Source organism: Desmodus rotundus, chromosome 9 (genome assembly GCF_022682495.2).
Source record: "Desmodus rotundus isolate HL8 chromosome 9, HLdesRot8A.1, whole genome shotgun sequence".
Lineage (NCBI taxonomy): Eukaryota > Metazoa > Chordata > Mammalia > Chiroptera > Phyllostomidae > Desmodus > Desmodus rotundus.
In genome coordinates this window covers 91,626,315-91,646,736 of record NC_071395.1, presented here as the reverse complement: position 1 = coordinate 91,646,736, position 20,422 = coordinate 91,626,315, and the positions used below count along the sequence as shown (strand labels likewise).

Below are 20,422 nucleotides of genomic sequence, written 5' to 3'. Positions count from 1 at the left end.
ATAGTCTTTTTTTTAAATAGGTTTTTAAAAAGCTTATTATAAAAAGTATTAGAAGTTAGCTGAGCAAAAGTTGTAGAGCTAAGTTAAAAATAAACTATACTATATCACCTAAAGATATATGCTATTAACATTCTGCAAATTTATTTCTATATTTTACATTTATTTTAATTACAAAATTGGGAACTCAATGTATCTAACATTCTCCTGAATGTTAACTATTCTTCGAAAACAATTTTAAATGGCTATTTTTGTTTCTAACTGCAAAATACATGATATTACAAAAATTTGGAAAAATACCAAAAAAATAAAGAAATCACAATTACCTAAAATTCAACTAGGTAGAAATAACTAAGATTATTAATTTGATGCTATGCAAATAATTTGCACCCTGCTTTTTTTCAGTCCAGACATTACCTTAAGCTCCTTCCCATGCCTATAAACACAACTATACAATGTGATTTTTAATGGCTCCATAGTTCATTGTATGACCGGTTTTATAGTCTAACTCTCCTACTCCACATTAACTCCTAACTACGGATATTTAACGATGTCTGAGTTTTCAGGATTAGGTGTGCTGTTGCAGCGAACTTCCTGAAGACAACTTGTGAGATGCCTACAAACGAGGCAACCTGAAGAAAAGGGGGACCAAGAAAACATAAGGTGAAAGATAAAATGTTTTATCAGAAGCAGGAGGAGAAACAGTTCCAAAAATGACCCAAAGGAAATTAGACTGGGTCTAAAACAAATACAAATATATAGAGTTGTTTTTTTTAAAAATCAAAACCAGATAAAACATTGTTTGATCCAGCAATTCTGCTCCTTAGTTTACAGCAACTCTACTCCTAAGTGCCCCAAACTGGAAACAGCCCAAATGCCCCTTTGTGGGCGAACGGATAAACAAACTACAGCACACCCGTACGAAGGATACTACTCAACAATAAAAAGGGGTGCCTGATACACGCAACAACTTGGAGGAGTCTCAAAGGAACTATACCAAGCGAAGGAGGCAAGTCTCAAAAGGTTACAACATTCTCGAAAAGAAAAACTCACGGGACGGAGAACAGATCAGTAGCTGCCAGAGGCTGCTAGCAAAGGGAGAGTGACCACAGATAGAGAGCATGAGGGAATTTCAAGGGTAGATGTAACTGTTCTGTATCTAGATTTTAGCGATGGTTACATAAAACTATACACCCGCTAAAATTCATAAAACTGTACACCAGAAGAAGAAAGTCAATTTTACATAATAATGAATAGAAACATAGAAAAAATATCTTACGATACATTCTATTATTCATATTTGGGGTATTACTCATTCTTTAAGGCAACACTATGCGAGGTAATTGATAGTCATGTGCTCATTTAGGGTTCCAAAATTTAACTAGGTATGATTATTTTTTTCCTGAACGTCACCTACAAAATTATTGTCCTTCCACAAGTGTTTTAAGAACTAAATTCAAACCTGAAAAAATTAATTTCCCAATATCATCATAGTTATTGAACAGATGACTGGTGATAAATGATAGCTTGCCATTTAAAAAAAATTCAGCACCGAAAACTACTCAAGACTGAGAATGAGGAATTGGAACTACAACCTTAGCTTTGCCGAACACTTCTACACAGTAGGGTCTTTGGTTCAAAACAAGCAGACGCCTGTTTGTGACTAAAAAGTTGTGGGATTCTACATTATTTTCACAAACATTTTTATTCGAGGCTGTCCGCCAGGAGAGCGTGAGACAAACAGCTGCTGCGACGTATGAATGTTGCTGCCAATGTGCCTCATGTTGCCCCTGGAATCGCGACTTCCTCCTCAGGCCAACCTCAAAATCATCTACGTGGAAGGGAAGCCAGAGACAATAGGAACACTGTGCTTGATTAAATGATCACAGGAGCAATCTGTCCCAAAGGTAATTCAGTACAATTCTGACCTTTTCAGAACCTTACTAATCTTGTGACCTGTCATCAGGTCCCTTCCCCCAACTTGGGCAGCAGAATAACATCAATTTCTACAGGTGTGCGACTTAAATAGAGCCAGGTTCTCAGTGCAATAAATTAGGAGGCAGGTAATGTCAGAATTAATGTTCACAGATTAATATAGCTGAAGCATCAATAAACCCCTTAGCAAAGAGTTTAAATTTCCAGAATGCAGTCCTCGTCAACTCGCTGGCTTCTAGCTCTGTCCTTACCATCGGAAAAGTCTTCCCCCACAGAAACAGAGCTGATGCTGCTGAGCTCCTGGCCACAGCCTTCGGAAACCACTGTTCTATATTTAACTAGTCTGACCTATATGCAAGTGCTCATCTCCATCAGCCTGGATGGGCCAGAATCACAGAGGTGATGCTTTTCTTCATTATGTAACACACGTACACCCTCCATGGGGTCATTAGCTGAGTGTACCAAGCCGTTTCTGGATGTAAGCATTGAGAGAGGTATAACGGAAAAGGCTGGCTATGATGAACACCTTCCTAGAAATTCTTTCCAACTCAATTTTATCATTAATAGTGTCATATTTAAACTGTCTGCAAGTTTATTTATAAAGATTAATATCTCATGACTTTTTTTAATTTAGATTTTATTTATTTATTTTCAGAGAGGGGAAGGGAGGGAGAGAAAGATCAGTGTGTGAGAGAAACATCAGTTGCCTCTTGCAAACCCCCAACTGGAGACCATCCTGCAACCAAGGCATGTGCCCTGACTGGGAATCGAACTGGCGATCTTTCGTTTCACAGGCCAGCACCCAATCCACTGAGCCACATCAGTCAGGGCATGAGTTTTTTTTTTTTCATAGAAGTCTTCTACAGACCAAAAGGAAAAATATGTTAAAATAAAATAAAATAACACTCATTTTATCTGACAATTACCATATGGATTCACTGGATCTTTTTATAAACTTAAGCTATATTATGCTATTTCAACATTCTAGAAATTATGTCACCAGTATTCACCAATTCTTAACTATGCTAAAAAAAGATTAAAGAAAAGAAGAGGGATGAAACTGCTGAGAACAATGCAGTAGTGAAGTAAATATCACTATGACAGCATCCCTCCGTTTTCTTAGTGTCGTCCAAAGCACCGCGTCATCTTTGCTGGAGACACCATCCACCATCTTTGCCGCCTGATTTTAGTTTTAACTGAACAGTTGAGAACTCAGATGTTTTAATTTCCCTGGCAATAATAGCAAAAACAGACAAAGAAAACCGATAAAGACATTTCACAATTGCATGAATCCGAAGTTAAATGCACACAGGGAGATAGCAGCACTTGAGACTCTAATGAAGGTAGTGAAATTGCCCCCTAAAAGTAAAACCTCAGACTATGTGTCTTCAGAATCTGATATTCTACATAAGTTTTCTCAAACTCAAGAATGAGTGAATATATTTCTAAGACCAAAAAGAAAATATGACATTTTCATCCAGTTACTTATTCACAAAAAGTCTTCAGTGTGCTGTCCTGTGACAAGAAACTAGGCCATCTCCTTTTTCTAAAAGGACACATGACATTATTTCTCTATCTTTTATTTCATTTGGGCATCAAAATTGCCTTGTTATGGTTTCTAAGTGGACCAATGCTGAAGGCAGGCACTGGAGAGAGATGACCAGAAGAAACAGATGACATAGACATAAAAAACTGCACTGACCATTCTAAAAGGTATGCACAGAGCTAAAAACAAAAATGGCTTGCAATTATGGAGCGTGTGATGGCCATCCTCTCTTCAACTAAATTATGAGCCAAAGGGTAAAAAAAAAAATCTTCAAGTACTGTGTCCTGATGATGCAAATAGAAGAACCTGAGGTAATGATAAGCTAGACTCTGTTAGAGATGTATCTGAAATTTAGAAGCAGTACACACAAGCTCACGCATGACAACTGATGAACAGCTGAGTTAGTGAGTTACATTCAAAAGCTCCTGCCCATTTTGGGTATGTTTAATACATCCTCAAAACCAGGAAAATATGGAATAAAAATCTGGTGTGTTGTACTTAAGCTCTTATTAAATATTTTAATAGACTTCCACTTCTCTTTAATCTTGCATTTGTAAATTATTTGTAAAATAACTTTAAAATAATTTTTAAAAATTCTTTCAATCCAGAGAGTTAATGGTAATGACTATTTTTCTTGGTATACTGAGTGTTAAAAAGACATTTGAGGCAGAAAATATTGTAGTACAATATAGGGTTCAACTGTATAACTGAATTGGTTCCCAGACTGTCTGAAGAGTTCAGATCAGTTACTGAACTTGCCCCATCCACCAGGATCCGTGCCTGCTAGAACCAAAGTGGCGGAAATGGCAGGAGACCTGAACATGGCCAAGAACTTAATGGGACACAGAGAAGGAAGAGAGAAAACCCTCTAGTGTAAAATGGAAGTAATTCAGTGCTCAACAAGCAGACTTGAAACATTAAAGGGTTGCTATAAAGACAGTATTTAAAATTTATTTTTACTATCAACAAAACTCAGAAAAAGGAGGAAATACAATAGATTAGATGTAGTAAAGCTTACTAGAATTAAGAGAAAATATTAGATGCTAGGTTATGTTTCTGCTTTCTCTCCCACTACAAGTAGGGCAGCAATCAACATCTTGACACATGTCATTTTGTGCACAAGTTCAAGAGTGTTTCTCTGGGATAGCTGTCTTGAAATAGGGTCATGGGCTTATGCATCTTTGTTTTTGTAAGATGTTGTCAAATTAATCTGCATATTACACACTTGGTATATTCTAGATTTTACTGTGATTAGTAATGTATGAGGCTGTTTCTTCACAACCTCACAAACTTTTGGTGTATTAGTCTTTGCAAATTCCACCAGGCTGTGTATAAAGTAGTGTCTATCTCTTTTTTTAATCCTCACCTGAGGACATATTTTTTTCATTGCTTTGAGAGAGAGAGGAAGGGAGAGAAACATTGATGCAAGAGAGAAGCATCAACTGGTTACCTCGCACGTGGGCCAGGACCAGGGATCAGTATTTGAGCTGGGGATCAAATCCGCAACCTAGGTATGCGCCCTGACCGGGAATTAAACTGCAACCTTTCGGCTGTAAGACTTCCAAGCCACACTTAGCCAGAAATAATATCTCTGTTATTATGCCTTTTCCTGAGCACCTTTTCATTTGCCTACCTTCAGTTGGTTTCTTCCTCTGAGAATTGCCTGTTCATATTTTTTGCCAGTTTTTTAAAATTGTGGTATCTGTCTTTTTCTATTTAGCCATTACCTTTTAATTGAATTTATTGGGGTGACATGGGTTAATAAAATTATATAGGTTTTAGGTGTACAATATATATCATCTGTATATTGTGATGTCTGTTCACCATCTCAAGTTTTCTTATTTATTATACAGGAGTTGTACAGAGAATTTATTATATATTATAGAAGATGCAAATTCTTTTGAGGATTATATTCATTGGAAATACCTTCTCCAGTCTGAGATATTTGTATTTAGTGTAATCTGTCAGACAGAATTTTCTTTATATTAATGTAGCCAAATTAACATTTTTTCTTTTATGGATCTGATTTCTGTATCTTAATAAAGAAATTCTTCCCTAGCCTCAATTCTTAAAGCTTTTTGCCTATTTTCTTTTAAAAATATTTTCTCTTCTATGTTTTTTGTTTTTGCAAATCCATGTTGTGAGGTAGGGATGACATTTTTTTATTTTTTTAAAAATATTTTATTTATTTATTTTTAGAGAGAGGGGAAGGGAGGAAGAGAGGGAGAGAAACATCAATATGTGGTTGCCTCTCACACACCCCCTCTGGGGACCTAGCCTGCAACCCAGGCATGTGACCTGCCTGGGAATCGAACAAGCAACCCTTTGGTTCACAGGCTGGCACTCAGTCCACAGCCACACCAGCCAGGGCAGCATTTTTTTTTTTTTTTACAGAGAACCACTGATCTCAGCATTGATGGAATCGTCTATTCTTTCCCCTCTGATTTGTAGAATATTTTCACTCTTCGTATAGTAAGCTCTTCCCATAGAGTTTTACTTTGTTTCCTTGGTCTTTTTTTGCATAAATATATTACACTGTCTCAATTACTATAACTTTACAGTAAATCTCAATATCTGATGACAAAAGTCTTCGTTACGCTCCAAAATTTTCATAGCTTTGAAACTTTCATGGCTTTCAAAGCATCAAAACAAAACAAAACAAAAACAAAAGACCAAGTTGTCAGATTCCAAAAAGTTCCCCTTAGACTTGATTGAAAAGGCACTGAATTTACAGAGTAATATGGGCAGAGCTACTATTTTTATGATATTGTCAGTACTCCCACATGTAAACATGTTCTATTTTACCATTTATTAGCTCTTTTCAAAAATTTGTTCATTTATTATTTATTTTTAGAGAGAGGGGAAGAGAGGGAGGGAAACATTGATGCTAGAGAGAAACCTCAATTTGTTGTGGGCCCCAACCGGGGAACAAACCTGCGACCCAGGCATGTGCCCTAACCAGGAACTGAACTGGCGACCTTTCAGTTTGCAAGACAACGCCCAACCCACTGGGCTATACATATCAAAGCAGCTCGTAAAAAAAAAAAAAAAAGATTTTAGAAAATGTTTATGATTTTTACCTTTAATTTCCCTTTTAGGCTTAATCCTAGGTACCTTATCTTTGTCACTACTGTAAAATTTTTAATAAAGTTACATTTTCAGTATCGTGACATTTTCTCTGTCTTGTTATTCCTTTCTTGCCTTCTAAATAATCTGAACTTTCTTTACTCCTTCCTCACCTTCCCTTCAGGCTTCGGAAAAGCCTCAGAGAGCTATACATAATTTTCACATACACATCTGATCTAAAGCTGTATGTTAATTAACATTACTATCCTCTTCCCTAATAATTCAAGAATCTTACACAAATTTATTCCATTTCCCATATGTTTTATTCCACACTTCAGTTCTTAAGAAACCATATTGATCATTGTTATTGTTCTTTTATACAGTGAATGCTTCTTACACTTACCTCTTTTAAACTTGTCTACTGTTGAGTATGGCACACAGGGAAAGTCCACAAAATGTGAATGTATGTATGCCTCACTGAATTGGCACAGGAGCGCCCACAGCACCGCAGCGAGAGCCCTCCACCATTTCCCGTAGCAAACACAATCTGCTTTTCATGGTAGTTATTCCTCAGTTTCCTTTATACTTTCACTACCTAAGCACACGCTGCTAAACACTATACTTTGAACTTTATATAAATGGAATCATCCAGTAAGTATTCCTTCTTGTCTGGTTTCTTTTGGTCAACATTTATTTGTGAGATTCAAAACTGTGTACGGCCATTGTCTGTTTATTTTTATTACTGTGTAATACTTTCATTGCATATATACAGGACAATTTATCCATTTGCTGGATGTAAAATTCTAAGTCGACAGTTTATTCTCTTTCAGCTCCTTAAAAATGGCATTCAACTGACTTCTGGTTTCCATCATTTCTGTTGAGCAGATAGCTGCCAGCTAATTGTTGCTTATTCGAAGGTAATCTTTCTTTATTCTCTAGTTGCTTTTAAGATTTTTCTGGTTTTGTTTGTTTGTTTGTTTTCAGAAGTTTACCGATGATTAACTATAGACGTAAACTTCTTTGGTATTTCTCTTGCTTGAGGTTCAGATCCCTTCTGGAATGTATGGACTGATGGTCTTCATCAGTTTTAGAAAGTTCTAAACCACTTTCTCTTCCAATACTGCTTTGCTCCATCATCGTTCTCCTGACTTCCTGGAACTTTAAAGACATTCTTATGCCGTTTTCTATCTTTCTTCATCTCTTTCATCCTTTGTCTCTGGTTATTCTTGTCTTTCAGAGCACTAATTCTCTCTTCAGATGTGTCTAATCTATTTAAACCTATCTACTTGAGTTAATTTCAGTTACTGAATTTCTCATTCCTATAATTTCCATTTGACTTTTTCTTAGTTTCCAGAGCTCTGCCAAAATACTCAATCTTGTTTCTCTTTGAATGTGATAAGAATAGTTATTTTAAAAGTCTTTATTTGAGAATTCCATTATCCAGAGGCCCAATTTCTATCATCTTTTGTTTATTTTTCTTGTTGTGTCTGACTGCTTTTGATTATACACCAGACATTTCGTTTCATTTGCAAACTACAGAAATAATTTGAGGCCTTGCATGGTATTACCTTCCTCCAGGAAGGGTCTACAATTCTGCCAGATGCCTGGGGGCACTAGTGATTTAGGAAGCCTCAATCTAATTTTAGAGAATGTCATGATTCAAAGCTGACCTACAGCCTCTTTGACAGCATGTTAGTTCTAGTTAACCCTTACTCCTATGGTGTAACCCTTCAGGGTCCCAGCTCAAAACGAGGCATGTTCACCAGGGGTTCCCTGTATGTGGCCCAAAGGCTCTACCCTCTGTCCCTGTTACTCCCCCTCGCCTATCAAAAGGGTTGCCTGGCTGTTCAGCAGCTAACTCCAACACTGGCTAATATCTCCAGAAAATCAGTGACCTTTTTTCCCTTAGCTTCCATAATACCAGGGCCTTTTTCTCTGGGCCTCAATTCTTCTTCTAGGTCTTGTAAGTTCGCTGATGCATTCAAGCAAAAAATAATTAAATATTTTGTTGAGCTTTTCTGTAGTCTTCAGGGGCAGGCATGATTCAAGTTACCTAACCTGCCACTACCAGAAGTAGAAATTCCAGATTTTATCTGTATCTTCACCAGTTTCATTGCTCATCATTGTTCCTTGCATCTGCTGTTTCCCTTCTGGGTTCAATTTCCTTCAGTCTCAAATATTGTACATCCTCCTTCATATTCTTCCCGCAAGCTTCTGTGACTAATTTTATTAGTTTTGGCTTGAAAAACAAAAAAAATAACCCTTTAGTTCACCTTTATTCCTGAATGCGAATTGAACTGGGTATAAAACTTTCAGTGACAGTCATTTTCATTTGGCTCCATGAAGACACTGCTCCACTGTTTTCTGACCTCTCTTGCTGTCATTAAAAAGTTTGCTGTCAACATAGTGGATATCCCTTTGCATGTCGTCATCGCTTCTTTTTTGCTGATACTAAGATGTTTCTTTTTTTTTTTACATGTTCCAGTTTCACTACAATGGCTCTAAAAATAACTTTTATTTATCCTATTTGGGCTCATGATGCTAATGAATATGAGTATTTATGTTTGTTATCAATTCTAGAAAATTCTCAGCCATTCTATCATTGAATATCACTTGTACATTATTCTTTGTATTTGGACTTTTCATTTTAATTCTGTTATTTCGACTTCTCTTTCATATCTTCCATCTCTTTCTCTTTCTGTGCTACACTCTGGGTGATTTATTTAGATTTATTCTTCTGTTTATCACTTCTCTCTTCAGCTAACACTGCTGGCTCATGTTTAATCTGGTTGCTGAGCTTTAAATTTTGATGAGAACATTTTCCATTTATTGAAGCTATGTTAGCTTTCCCCTATGAGAACTTCTTGTGGCCTGGGCTGATGGAGCACTCCCTGGGTGCTCCTGTGGTATCATTAGTACAGGGTTCATTTTTAAATTATTTTCTCAGCTTGTGGGCCCCAGACCATAGATGGGATGTGTGTATTTAAAAAAAAAAAATCCTAAGCACGAATCAAGGACCCATGGTTTAGAATTGCCCCGAGAGATTCCTCAGCTCCCAATTCAGAACCCCGGCAGACAGCTAATGTTCTTGTTATTTCTCTGTGCTGACAGGCAGATATTTTCGGGTTCCTTCTTTGCATTGAGGATACAACCTCTTTGGAGGTTCCAGAGCCTAGTCCATACCTTACGTGGGTCCAAGGACTCATTTTCTGTCCTCAGTGGGTGCTAAAACCGAAACTCACACATTACCAAAACCAAATCTTCAGCTCATATTTTTATCATTCTAACTCTCAGAGTTTTCTTTTCATTTCTGGAGATACCCTTTTCTTTCCTGAGAGCCCAATTATGCATTTAAAATGATCTGTTGTATTTTCCCAGCATGTGACAGGGTTTGGAGAAGGAAGGTTTTCAAGTTGCCTAACCTACTGTATTGCCAGAAACAAAAATCCCATGGCTTTATTTTTAAACCCTCTGTCAATGAAACAAATATGTAATATTAGTGTATTACTTTGGGTTTTCCAGTGTGACAAAGATACATCCTTAGTCACCTGAAGACATACAGATATGCATGTAGATCTATATGTAGACAGTGATCAAGATGTAGATGCCTATTTACCAATCCGCCTACCTAGCTGTGGACAGATTAACTGTGAGGAACTGGCTAACGCAATTACGGTGGCTGACAAGTCTCAAGATCTGCAGATCTTTCTGTTCTTTTTGGGTCTTCAGCTGATTGGATGGAGCCCACCCACATTAGGCAGGGCGACTGCTTTACCCAGTCTACTGATTTAAATGGTAATCTCATCCAGAAATATCCCCCGCAAACACACTCAGAATAATGTTTAACCAAATGTCCGGGCACCCTGAGGCCTAGTCAAATTGACACACAAAATTAAGCATCACAATGAGTAAACTCTGGTTTAATTTTTAATGAATCTTATTTTTTTCTAAGACCCGAATCAAGCTTGCCTTTGAGACCTAACAACTCATACCTGTCACTCTACAACTGAGCTGGCTCTGTGGTAAATAAGTTCGCTTTCTGCACAGGGACCTAACATAAATATAATTCTACAAGTCCCTTCGTGGGTTTAACTTCTCCCTTTTCCAAAGGATGAGTTCAAATCTCTGCAAGTACTGTGGAATGAAAGTGCCACCTGAGAACATATTCACCATCGGTTTCTGTAAAGCGTCTGGCTTACACAATCATATGTCTCTGTATTGTGAACACGTGGGCAACGATAGCTGCTCACGGCATGTAAATCCCCCATAATCCTGGCTGAGTGACATAACTTGGCACTAAATAAATTTTACTTTCAAGCTTTTCAAAATATAGATTATACTAACAAGTTTTCTACCATTACTCTGGGGTTCATTCATAATAAACTTTTACTGAATTATACTTAGATTAACATTACCCTCCTTTGCTCCTCTTCGGCATCAGCAAAGAGTTTGCGAATGTTAGCCTCTGATTCTCCCACGTATTTATTGAGAATTTCAGGCCCGTTGACCACTTTGGGCTCTCTCGCATTCAACATCTTGCCAATCTGCCGAGCCAAGAGAGTCTTACCACAGCCTGGAGGCCCATATAACAGGATGCCTTTAACATGTTTGCAACCTAAAAAGGAAAAGAAAACAGTCTTACAGCAACTAACTAAACCCCAAGTAAGACATCTAAAGGAAAGTTTTCTTTCTTCTTCGTGCGCACATTATGAAAAACACAGTGATTCCATTAACATACATTAATATCCAGGTGTCGTGAATAGAACAAGAATGAACAAGTGAAGCTCTTTTTTAAAAAAAATTCAGAAACAATTCCCACACCAGTACCAATATTTGAGAGCAAAAGCTGCTGATTAAAGGTCTTTGGAAAAGTGTATTTGAACTACCATTTAGAACAAATACTTTTAACTCCGTCTCTTTGAACTAAATATCTAATTAGGAACTATTACTTATTTTTCATTATTCTTTACTTTTAAAGTCGGAGGGGGGAAAGAGACCTGTTTTTTGGTAAATTTACCCTAAGACAAATCGATTATGATTCAGTACGCTATGGAAACTCTATCTGAGTCATGAGAACTACAGGTCTGCCCGTCATACAAACACTGACAGGAAGACAGCTGGATGATACAGAACAACCCATAGGATCCAGACGGATGAGACAAACTTTGCGGCTAAAGTTAAATGTCCCACTTCACGTGACTAGTGCCAAGGGCGGCATATATGCTTCCTCAGGGCCACCCAGACAAAGTTCCCAAAGAAACTTCTTTTCTAGACAAGATTGCTTAATGCCTTCAGGACATCATTAATGGCACAAGAGCAAGACCGATGACCTAGATGTCCCAGGATTTCTTTAGTCAACTCTGCACGAGCATGTTCTCCATTTCTTACATCAGGGTGGCCTGTGGTTCCTGTTTACTCACTCCAGGAGTTCCCACCTTTCTCTTAGTTGCACAGTTCAGATGCCTGACGTTTTTAATGAGTTTTTTATTTCTCCTATACCGAAGAAACACACTGTGAAATAATGAATGATTAGATTTCAGTGTTATACTCAAAACTACAGGTGGAAAAGAATATCTCTGGAAATGGAATATAAATTGTATGTTTTCATAAAAAAAACCCAGTGTATTCTCACTTGGAATGAAAGCCTGAAAAGTTACATCTTTAAGAAAAAATTAGGACAATACATTTAAAAACTAATGTAAAAGAAATCACAAGATGCAACCAACTCTACTAGAAAGTTCAGATTCTGAGGAGGAAGACTCTTTGGGTTGCCAGTAAGGTTATCACTTCTATCCCTATGCCAAATGGGGCTCCCTTTTAAATCACTGAAAGCAACGAGACCCGTGCTTACGGTGAGCCTTGTTCCCACTAGGGGAACTTAGTGGAAACCCTTGAAGGCTGAGTCGTAAGTAACCCTTCACATCACAGAGCAGACTGCTGTGCTAAGAACCACGGCACAATAAAATGTCTTTGTCCTCGGCCCACCCTTCAAGCATGAGTGATAGGGCGATGAAGGGAAAAGCCCCGAGCTCCTCTAGAGGTCTGTACCACCAAGCACTGCCAACACCCGAGTCACTGGGGTATATTTGATGAGACCTTGGAACATGCTTCCTAATCTTCCTCTCTAAACCAACTGCTGCCATCATGATTTGAAACTATTCCTATATATAAACCATCTGCAGAGGCAGGTCATGATGGTTACGAAAGAGGTACAAGGAGAAGAGGGCCAAAAAGAAGGAAATGATTTGCTGAGTACCTATAAAGTACCAGGACTTAGCCTCCTCTCCAGTTTCTTAACTTTCTCCAAGGTTATCAACTTCTTCCTAACCACAGTTCCTTCTATATTAAGCCATACTTTCTTTCAAGGACTCTCAACTCATTGGCAATTTTGTATTCCTGGAGTACCGTCCCATGAGCCCTGAACACAATATGGCTTTATTACACTTACACACTGGTCACAGAACACAGCCAGAGAATGTTACGCCACTGTGCTGTAATCCTCCCAATTTCCTGCAGTCCAGACTCAGTTCTACTCTCACTGCCTCCTCAGTACCGCATGCTATCCTGTACTTATTTTTGTTAGTTATCTCCCATTCCCCTTAGGAATTGTCCAGATGTTCATCGTTCTTCTCAAGTGCTATTCTTACAGATGACCTACATTCCTACTTCACATTGTTTTAAAGACTATGATCTTACTTTAGCTCCGATTCTGTATCTACAAATTTATCTACAGACACATCCATGCTCAACATCAACATTGGTTCTCAAAGGACGAGTTTCCTTCCTCTTCTCCAAGGTTTAAATTGCAATCTTTTGTGTACAGACCTTCTTCTTCTCCATTAGACTGTGACCTATTCAAGGGCAGCTACTACCTCATCAAGCCTGAATGGCAAACATGTAGCATAATGCCTAGCATATAACATGTACTCAATAAATGGCTGAATAAATAAATTGTGGATTCCTTTCCTAAAAAACGCAAAGAAAAGGAAGAGAAGACCATTTCTAAAATTTTATTTAAGGCTCTTAATTTATAGAACGGTGTTCACTTTCATAGCTGAATTAATTTAAATACCTAAAAAACACCTTTGCAATGAATGGGACTTTGCAAGTTTAGCCAAACAAACCATATCACATATAAATACTAGATTCTTAACTCTGTCTTTATATGTGGAAAATGCTCAATTAAACTGACTTAGGTCTCATAAAATAACTAAACAATTCACAAAATATCCTTAAGTTTGAGAGAGATAAAACGCATTTCCATGGAACTTACTATATAATACACAGACCTCTCAAATGACAGAATCTGTTCAATGTAACACCACTAGAAATGCCACAGAAGCTCTAGTGTGCATTAGAACTATAATACTTTTAGGATCTCAAGAAAGCACATCAAAAATATACACTGACATGTGAAGATTTTCAAAATCCACTTCCACAAAGGAAGCAGTTACCTGAATAAGCAGTGGAAATGAGACTTTGTTATTACTTATTATTACAGCCTATTCTGACTTATTAAATAAGCATTGGTCTCTAATTTTAAGTGAGTCATAAAAACTTCTCATAAGTGATTCCATTCAACAAAAGTGTATTAAGCTCCTGTTTGGACTGAGCATGAAACTAGGTGTTAGGGATACAAACATGAAAAAGGCCATCCCTACCTGCAGGGCATTCCTGGTTTACAGGAAAGACAAAAATAAAAATAGGTTATCTACAATATAGTGTGACATTATCAGAGATATGAATGAAAAGTTTTTGGAACCTAGCCAAGAGAGGCTTGATTCTGTCAAGGTGATGGCAGAAAATTAGGGTTGGACGTAGGGGCAGAGGAAACATTCAGCCTGGGCCTTCGAGCGCAGTAGGGGGTTCATGGTTGGACAATGGAGAGGAGAGGGAACCCGGCAGAGAGACTGGAATGACTGAATGCACAGAGGTATGGGTGTAGGAAGCTGTCCTCTCCAAACAGGCAGCAGTAACCTGTTGCGGCTCAGCCTTGGAGGTGAGGGCAGGGGAGTGCCTGGAGATGAGCCTGACAGGTTCCCACCTACGAAAGACCTCGACACCATGCCCAGGGGTTTTTAATACGTTTTGTAAAAGCCCTGAGGTTTTTAATCGAGGAAGGTGCACAATAAGATATATGTTTAAAAACTAAGTCTGGATTTTTAAGTGGCCAGTCAAGATGGCAGCACAGGCAGACATGCCTCTTCACACAACCACATCAAAATTACAACTAAAACATAGAACAACTATCACTCAGAAATGTCAGAAATCGAACTGAATGGAAGTCTGACAACTATGGAATTAAAGAAACCACATCCACCCTGCCCCCCGCACAGCTGATCCTCCATACAGGGCGGTCACAGCCAATCCTTGCAGCTGACTGGCTTGGGTAAATCCCTCCCATTGACCTGACAACAGCAACCAAGGCTCATCTACAAGAGGAGGGTGTACTCAGGTCACACGAAGGGTGCACCTCAGATACCCAGCTTAGGTGGTAGGGGAGGCTGTGCCACCCTACAGGACACCTACTACATTAGGTCACACTACCAAGACACAGAGTCAAAGCAGCTCTACAAAATACATAGAAACACACACAGGGAGGCTGCCAAAATGAGGAGACAAAGAAACATGGCCCAAATGAAAGAATAGATCAAAATTCCAGAAAAAGAGCTAAATGATATTGGGATAAGCAATCTATCAAATGCAGAGTTAAAACACTAGTTAAAAGGATGCTTGAGGAACTTAGTGTGGACCTCAGCAGCATGTAAAAGATCTAGTCAGAAACGAAGGATTCACTAACTGAAATAAAGAACAATGCACCCGGAAACAACAGTAGAATGGATGAAACTCAGAATCAAATCAATGATTTGGAACATAAGGAACCAAAAAACAACCATGCAGAACAAGAAGAAAAAAGAATCCAGAAAATGAGGGTAGTATAAGCAGCCTCTGGGACAACCTCAAGAGGTCCAACATTTGCATCATAGGGGGGGGTGCCAGAAGGAAAAGAGAAGAATAAGAAATTGGAAATCTATTTGAAAAAAATAATGAAAGAAAACCAAATTCCCTAATTGGTGAAGGAAATAGATATGCAAGTCCAGGAAGCACAGAGAGTCCCAAACAAGATGGACCCAAAGAGGACCACACCAAGACACATCATAATTAAAATGTCAAAAGTTAAAGATAAAGAGAGAATCTTACAATCAGCAAGAGAAAAACAGAGAGTTACCTACAAAGGAGTTCCCATAAGACTGTCAGCTGACTTCTCAAAAGAAACTTTGCAGGCTGGAAGGGACTGGCAAGAAATATTCAAAGTGATGAGAAGCAAGGACCTACAACAAAGATTACTCTATCCAGCAAAGCTTTCATTTAGAATGGAAGAGCAGATAAAGTGCTTCCCAGACAAGGTAAACCTAAAAGAATTTATTATCACCAAGCCATTACTACATGAAATGTTAAAAGGACTTATTTAAGAAAAAGAAGATCAAAACTATGAACATCAAAATGACAACAAACTTACAACTATCAACAACTGAATCTAAAAAATAAAAACCAACCCAAACCACCAGAAGAGGAACAGAATCATACGTATGGGTTATCTGCTGGGAGGGGGCAGGGGGAGAAAGGGAGAAATGGTGCAGGGATCATGAAGCATAATTGGGAGAAACAAAATAGAGAGCGTAATGTTAAGGACAGTTCAGGAAAGGGAGAAGCCAAGGAACTTACATGTACGACCCATGGACATGAACTAAGGCGGGGGAGGGCGGGGATTGCTGCAGGGAAGGGGGGTACTGGGCAGAGGGGGGCAAAGGGAAACATAATTGGGACAACTTTAACAGCATAATCAATAAAAGATATTTAAAACAAACTAAGTCTGGTTGTAGGGTAGAGGAAGGACTAGTGAACAAGAGGCAGTGGGTAGGAGTCAGTTGAAAAAATGTTCTTAACCTTCTTCTGGGGACACTGCCCCACTGGCTGGCTCTGGATTTTCAGCAATTAGGCTTTTCATATCCCTCCAAGTCCTTTGGAAACACATGGACAAATGGGACCAGAGGGCTCAGGACGACACCTCCCTACTGATGCCCCTGCTGATGCCCCAGCTTTCCCCGGATCATTGAAGTGCGGCTGTGATGCGGCAGAGCCTCTGATCCCTGGCTGCTGGACTGTCTGACTACCAAGCTGTACTGACTGCTATTATTTTTTTTTCCTTTAGGTCTTCCATGCCCCCTCAACCACTTAGAGATCAGTTCCCTGGGCTAGGGAACTAAGTAGCAAAGAGCCGGCAAAGAAAAAGGAGAAATCAGTGAAACTGGCTTGTTTAAATCGGCATATTCTCTCATTCTCTCTCTCACCTTCTTTCCCATGGAATCGTCTAATGTTCCTCCCCAGAAAAATTCACGGGCCCGAAACATATGCACACAATTCTGAGGGGATTCTCAGATACCCTGAGGTCTATTCATGGAATCCAAATTAAAAACTCTTAAAAGCACTACTGAAATAATTCAGACAAGGGACTAGGAATGGAACGAGGCAAGAGTCTTAGGCAATAGCAGTCGGAAGAGAAAGGAAGGTGTGGGAGATATTCGTCAGAACTGAGACACCAAAAGAGAGTTAGAGAAAGAGGAGTCAAAGATGACCTTGAGGTATGTAGCCTGGGCACATGAGTAAATGAGGACAGCCTCGGAAGATTACCAAGAAGGTAGCAAGAGGAGGGCAAAGGAAATAACACATTTCCTTTTCGCTATAAGGAGTTTGAGATTCAGGCAGTATTGTCCATTAAAAATATAGCCTGAAAAGTCAGAAAAGATATTAGAACTACTGGTTCAATATTTTTGAATGTCTACTCTGCGCTCATAGAAAGGCACAAAACATTTTAAGCAGAGGAATGTGACAACAGGGACATATGTTGCAGAGACAGAGGATGTGGCCTGGAAAAAGAACACTACATTTAAACATCAGGAAGTTCATGCTAATCTGGGCCACAGGGCCTTAGGTCAGGTCAGATCATTTCAGGAGGAGGTATGACAAAGAAGCCAGGTAGCGTAAGCAGAACAGAGACCACACTCAGGAACTCTGGCAAAAGAGAGGAGGGATTCAGGGAGACAAGAGGACAAGGAAATCTCTTCTTCTGAGACAAGCTGAGTGAACTGGGGAAGAGGAGGTAAGCTGAGGTTATATCTGTGGGGTTCTGTTTACTATGTGAAGTAGGAACTTAGGTCATCTGCAAAATGAGGGGTGAGAAGGTGATATTGGGGAACACGATAAAGGTTTGGAAAGAACATGGGGACTGGGAAGCTGTGTGAGGAAATGTGTCCGAGCAGACAGATGCCGTTCGGTAAGTGAACTCAGCACAAGAAGCTCAGTCAGGTCACTGCGGGACTCTCCTCTCTGTTGTAATTACACAAGCAACCTGCACTGTTAGGTGAGGTATAGATTCCAACTCAACTCTACAGATACGTATTTCATCAAAGCTGGCATCAGAATCTTGACTTTTTTGGCTTTAACCATCTCATCTCCTTCTCTCAAAACTGAATCTCAAAATTTACCAACATGAGGTAAACAACAATATCAATTTAATTTGAAATTCACATTTTTAGAGCTCAATTCTATTATCTAATTACCTCGTTCAAAGTGTGAGGTCATAACTATCACATGATTTGTTACCAACATTTTTCTTCCATTTTCCACAAAGTTTGGGGCTTTCATCTTCATTTCTAAGTCATCTGTCCTTCCTCTGTAGCTTACATAAGTATGAACCATTTTGGGCTAATAGTATAATCAAAAATAGTTACAAAGCATTTCTTCTTTAATTTCCTGTGTTCAATTACTTAACTGCTTGCTTTACTACTGCTCCTATTAATCATTTTCTTAAAAATACTTAATTTTACTTGAATGAGGTACAAACATATTAACAACTCTTGGTTATAAAAGCATAAAGGAAGGTGGCCCTGACTGGTGTGGCTCAGTGGGTTGGGTGTAGTCCCCCAAAGTGAAGGGTTGCCGGTTTGATTCCCAATCAGGGTACATGCCTAGGTTATGGGTTTGGGTCCTGGCTGGGGTGAATACTGATCGATGTTTCTCTCCCTCTCTTCCCCTCTTTCTAAAAATAAATAAATAAAATCTTAAAAAAAAAAAGGAACGTGGTAGTGAAAAGCATAATCCAAAATGACCAAAAACAGATTTATATGTACAGTTTTGGAACTTGAGTTGTTAATCATATTTGAATATAGGAGTAAATAAAGTTCTAGAGTATCATATTATTTCATTCATTCAACAAGTGCTACATTTGGTGGTGGGAAGATGATTGTATTTTCTTTCTTTTTATTTTTTTCAAATTTTTAAATATTTTACTTATTTAGACAGAGGGGAGGGGAGGGAGAAAGAGAGGGAGAGAAACATCAGTGTGTGGTTGTCTCCTACTGGGGACCTGGCCCACAACCCAGGCATGTGCCCTGACTGGGAATCTAACTGGCCACCCTTTGGTTCACAGTCTGGCACTTAATCCACTGAGCCACACCAGCCAGGGATGCTTCTATTTTCTCAGTGAAATAAAGATTCTAGGTTATCAGCTGCTGGTGAAGATGGAAGAAAGGAAGACGTGGTGCGGAATTTGAAGAGAATGGAGAAGTAGTCATCTCAGAGAGGAGAGTAAATTGACTAGACTAGGGAAATATAGAAGAAATACCAGGAACTACTGCTTCCAAGACATACTGAAGGCCTCTTGAGGGTTGGTTCTTAAATTTAAAGTGAGATCAGGCAGCATGGTTTTGTGGTTTTCTTAAGCAGTATTTAATAATCTGGGTACTGATACAGAGTAGGCAAGTAGCTGAGAAACACTTGGGGCTTTGACACACATAAAGATGAGGGGCAAGGCCACTAAAGCTGTAGGCAAGGAATATAAACATGACCGGCCATGGAACCTCAGCTGGGGGAAGAGGGAAGAGGACAACAAGGCAGGGAAGTGGCAGAGTAAATTAACTGGAGGGTCCCATGGGATCAAACTTGCTAGAGTTGGCATGGAGGAAGGCTGGATGTAAGCAAGGGACAAATGGGAGGTGGCCAGAGAGCAGGATGCTCAAGACTGAGATCCCAGAAGTGGTTAGTGGTAATGGCAAAGTCTCGGTATGACCAAACAGTGGGTGGCTGAGAAGCACTGTGGAAATGAGGAAGTCAGTAACTGTAAAGATGGATTACTGAACAAATCACCAACAAGGACACCAAAGTCACCAACAACATACAGATAAATAAATCACACAGGGAAGATCACAGTTAGGAAAAGCACGTAAGTCAGGCAGCATCTTTATCTGGCTCCCTTGTTCCTTCCCCTCTAGCAGAGGTCCTCTTGTTCTTCCTCATTTTGTTCTCCAAATGTTACTGACAATGAAGAGTATTAATGTTTATTAATATATCATTAAGTAATGGCTATCGCTAAAGGTACAAATAATATAAAACGCCAAAGAAACACGCACAGCAAATGGTAATGCCATTATTTACTAAGGATTTAAGTTCATGAGACACTGGGACCTCACTATAAGACTACTCTCTGTAAGAACTTAATATAAGGCTTGTATCTTATTCTAGACTCCTTGTCATAAAGTATATTTAATGATTCCCTAGGACAGGAACCACAAAGCTGCATTTTAATTATGTTTCACAAAAGATATCTGTCAAAAGGATGAAAGTACGATTTGTGGTCAGGTGCCAGAGGGGGAGGATCACCTGGATTAAATGCATTAGGAAATAAATCAAGTAAAAAATCTCTAGAGAACATTAAAAATTACTAATAGCCTACTTTTCTGAGCAGTGGTTCTCAGGCTTGGATATTACAAACTAGCGAAAGAACTTACAAAACAAACACACACACACAACCCAGGCAGA

The 20,422-nt window shown here is 38.9% G+C and overlaps 1 protein-coding gene across 3 annotated transcripts in view; it reads right to left on the bottom strand.

Moving 5' to 3' along the window:
* The window catches only part of NSF (N-ethylmaleimide sensitive factor, vesicle fusing ATPase), a 132,820-nt gene that overhangs the window by 56,544 nt on the left and 55,854 nt on the right, over positions 1 to 20,422 (bottom strand). For all 3 annotated transcript variants that reach the window (XM_053910403.1, XM_053910401.1, XM_053910402.1), the window contains exon 9: positions 10,960 to 11,159. In XM_053910403.1, the coding sequence (XP_053766378.1) occupies positions 10,960 to 11,159 (200 nt within the window). The remainder of the gene's footprint in view (positions 1 to 10,959; positions 11,160 to 20,422) is intronic.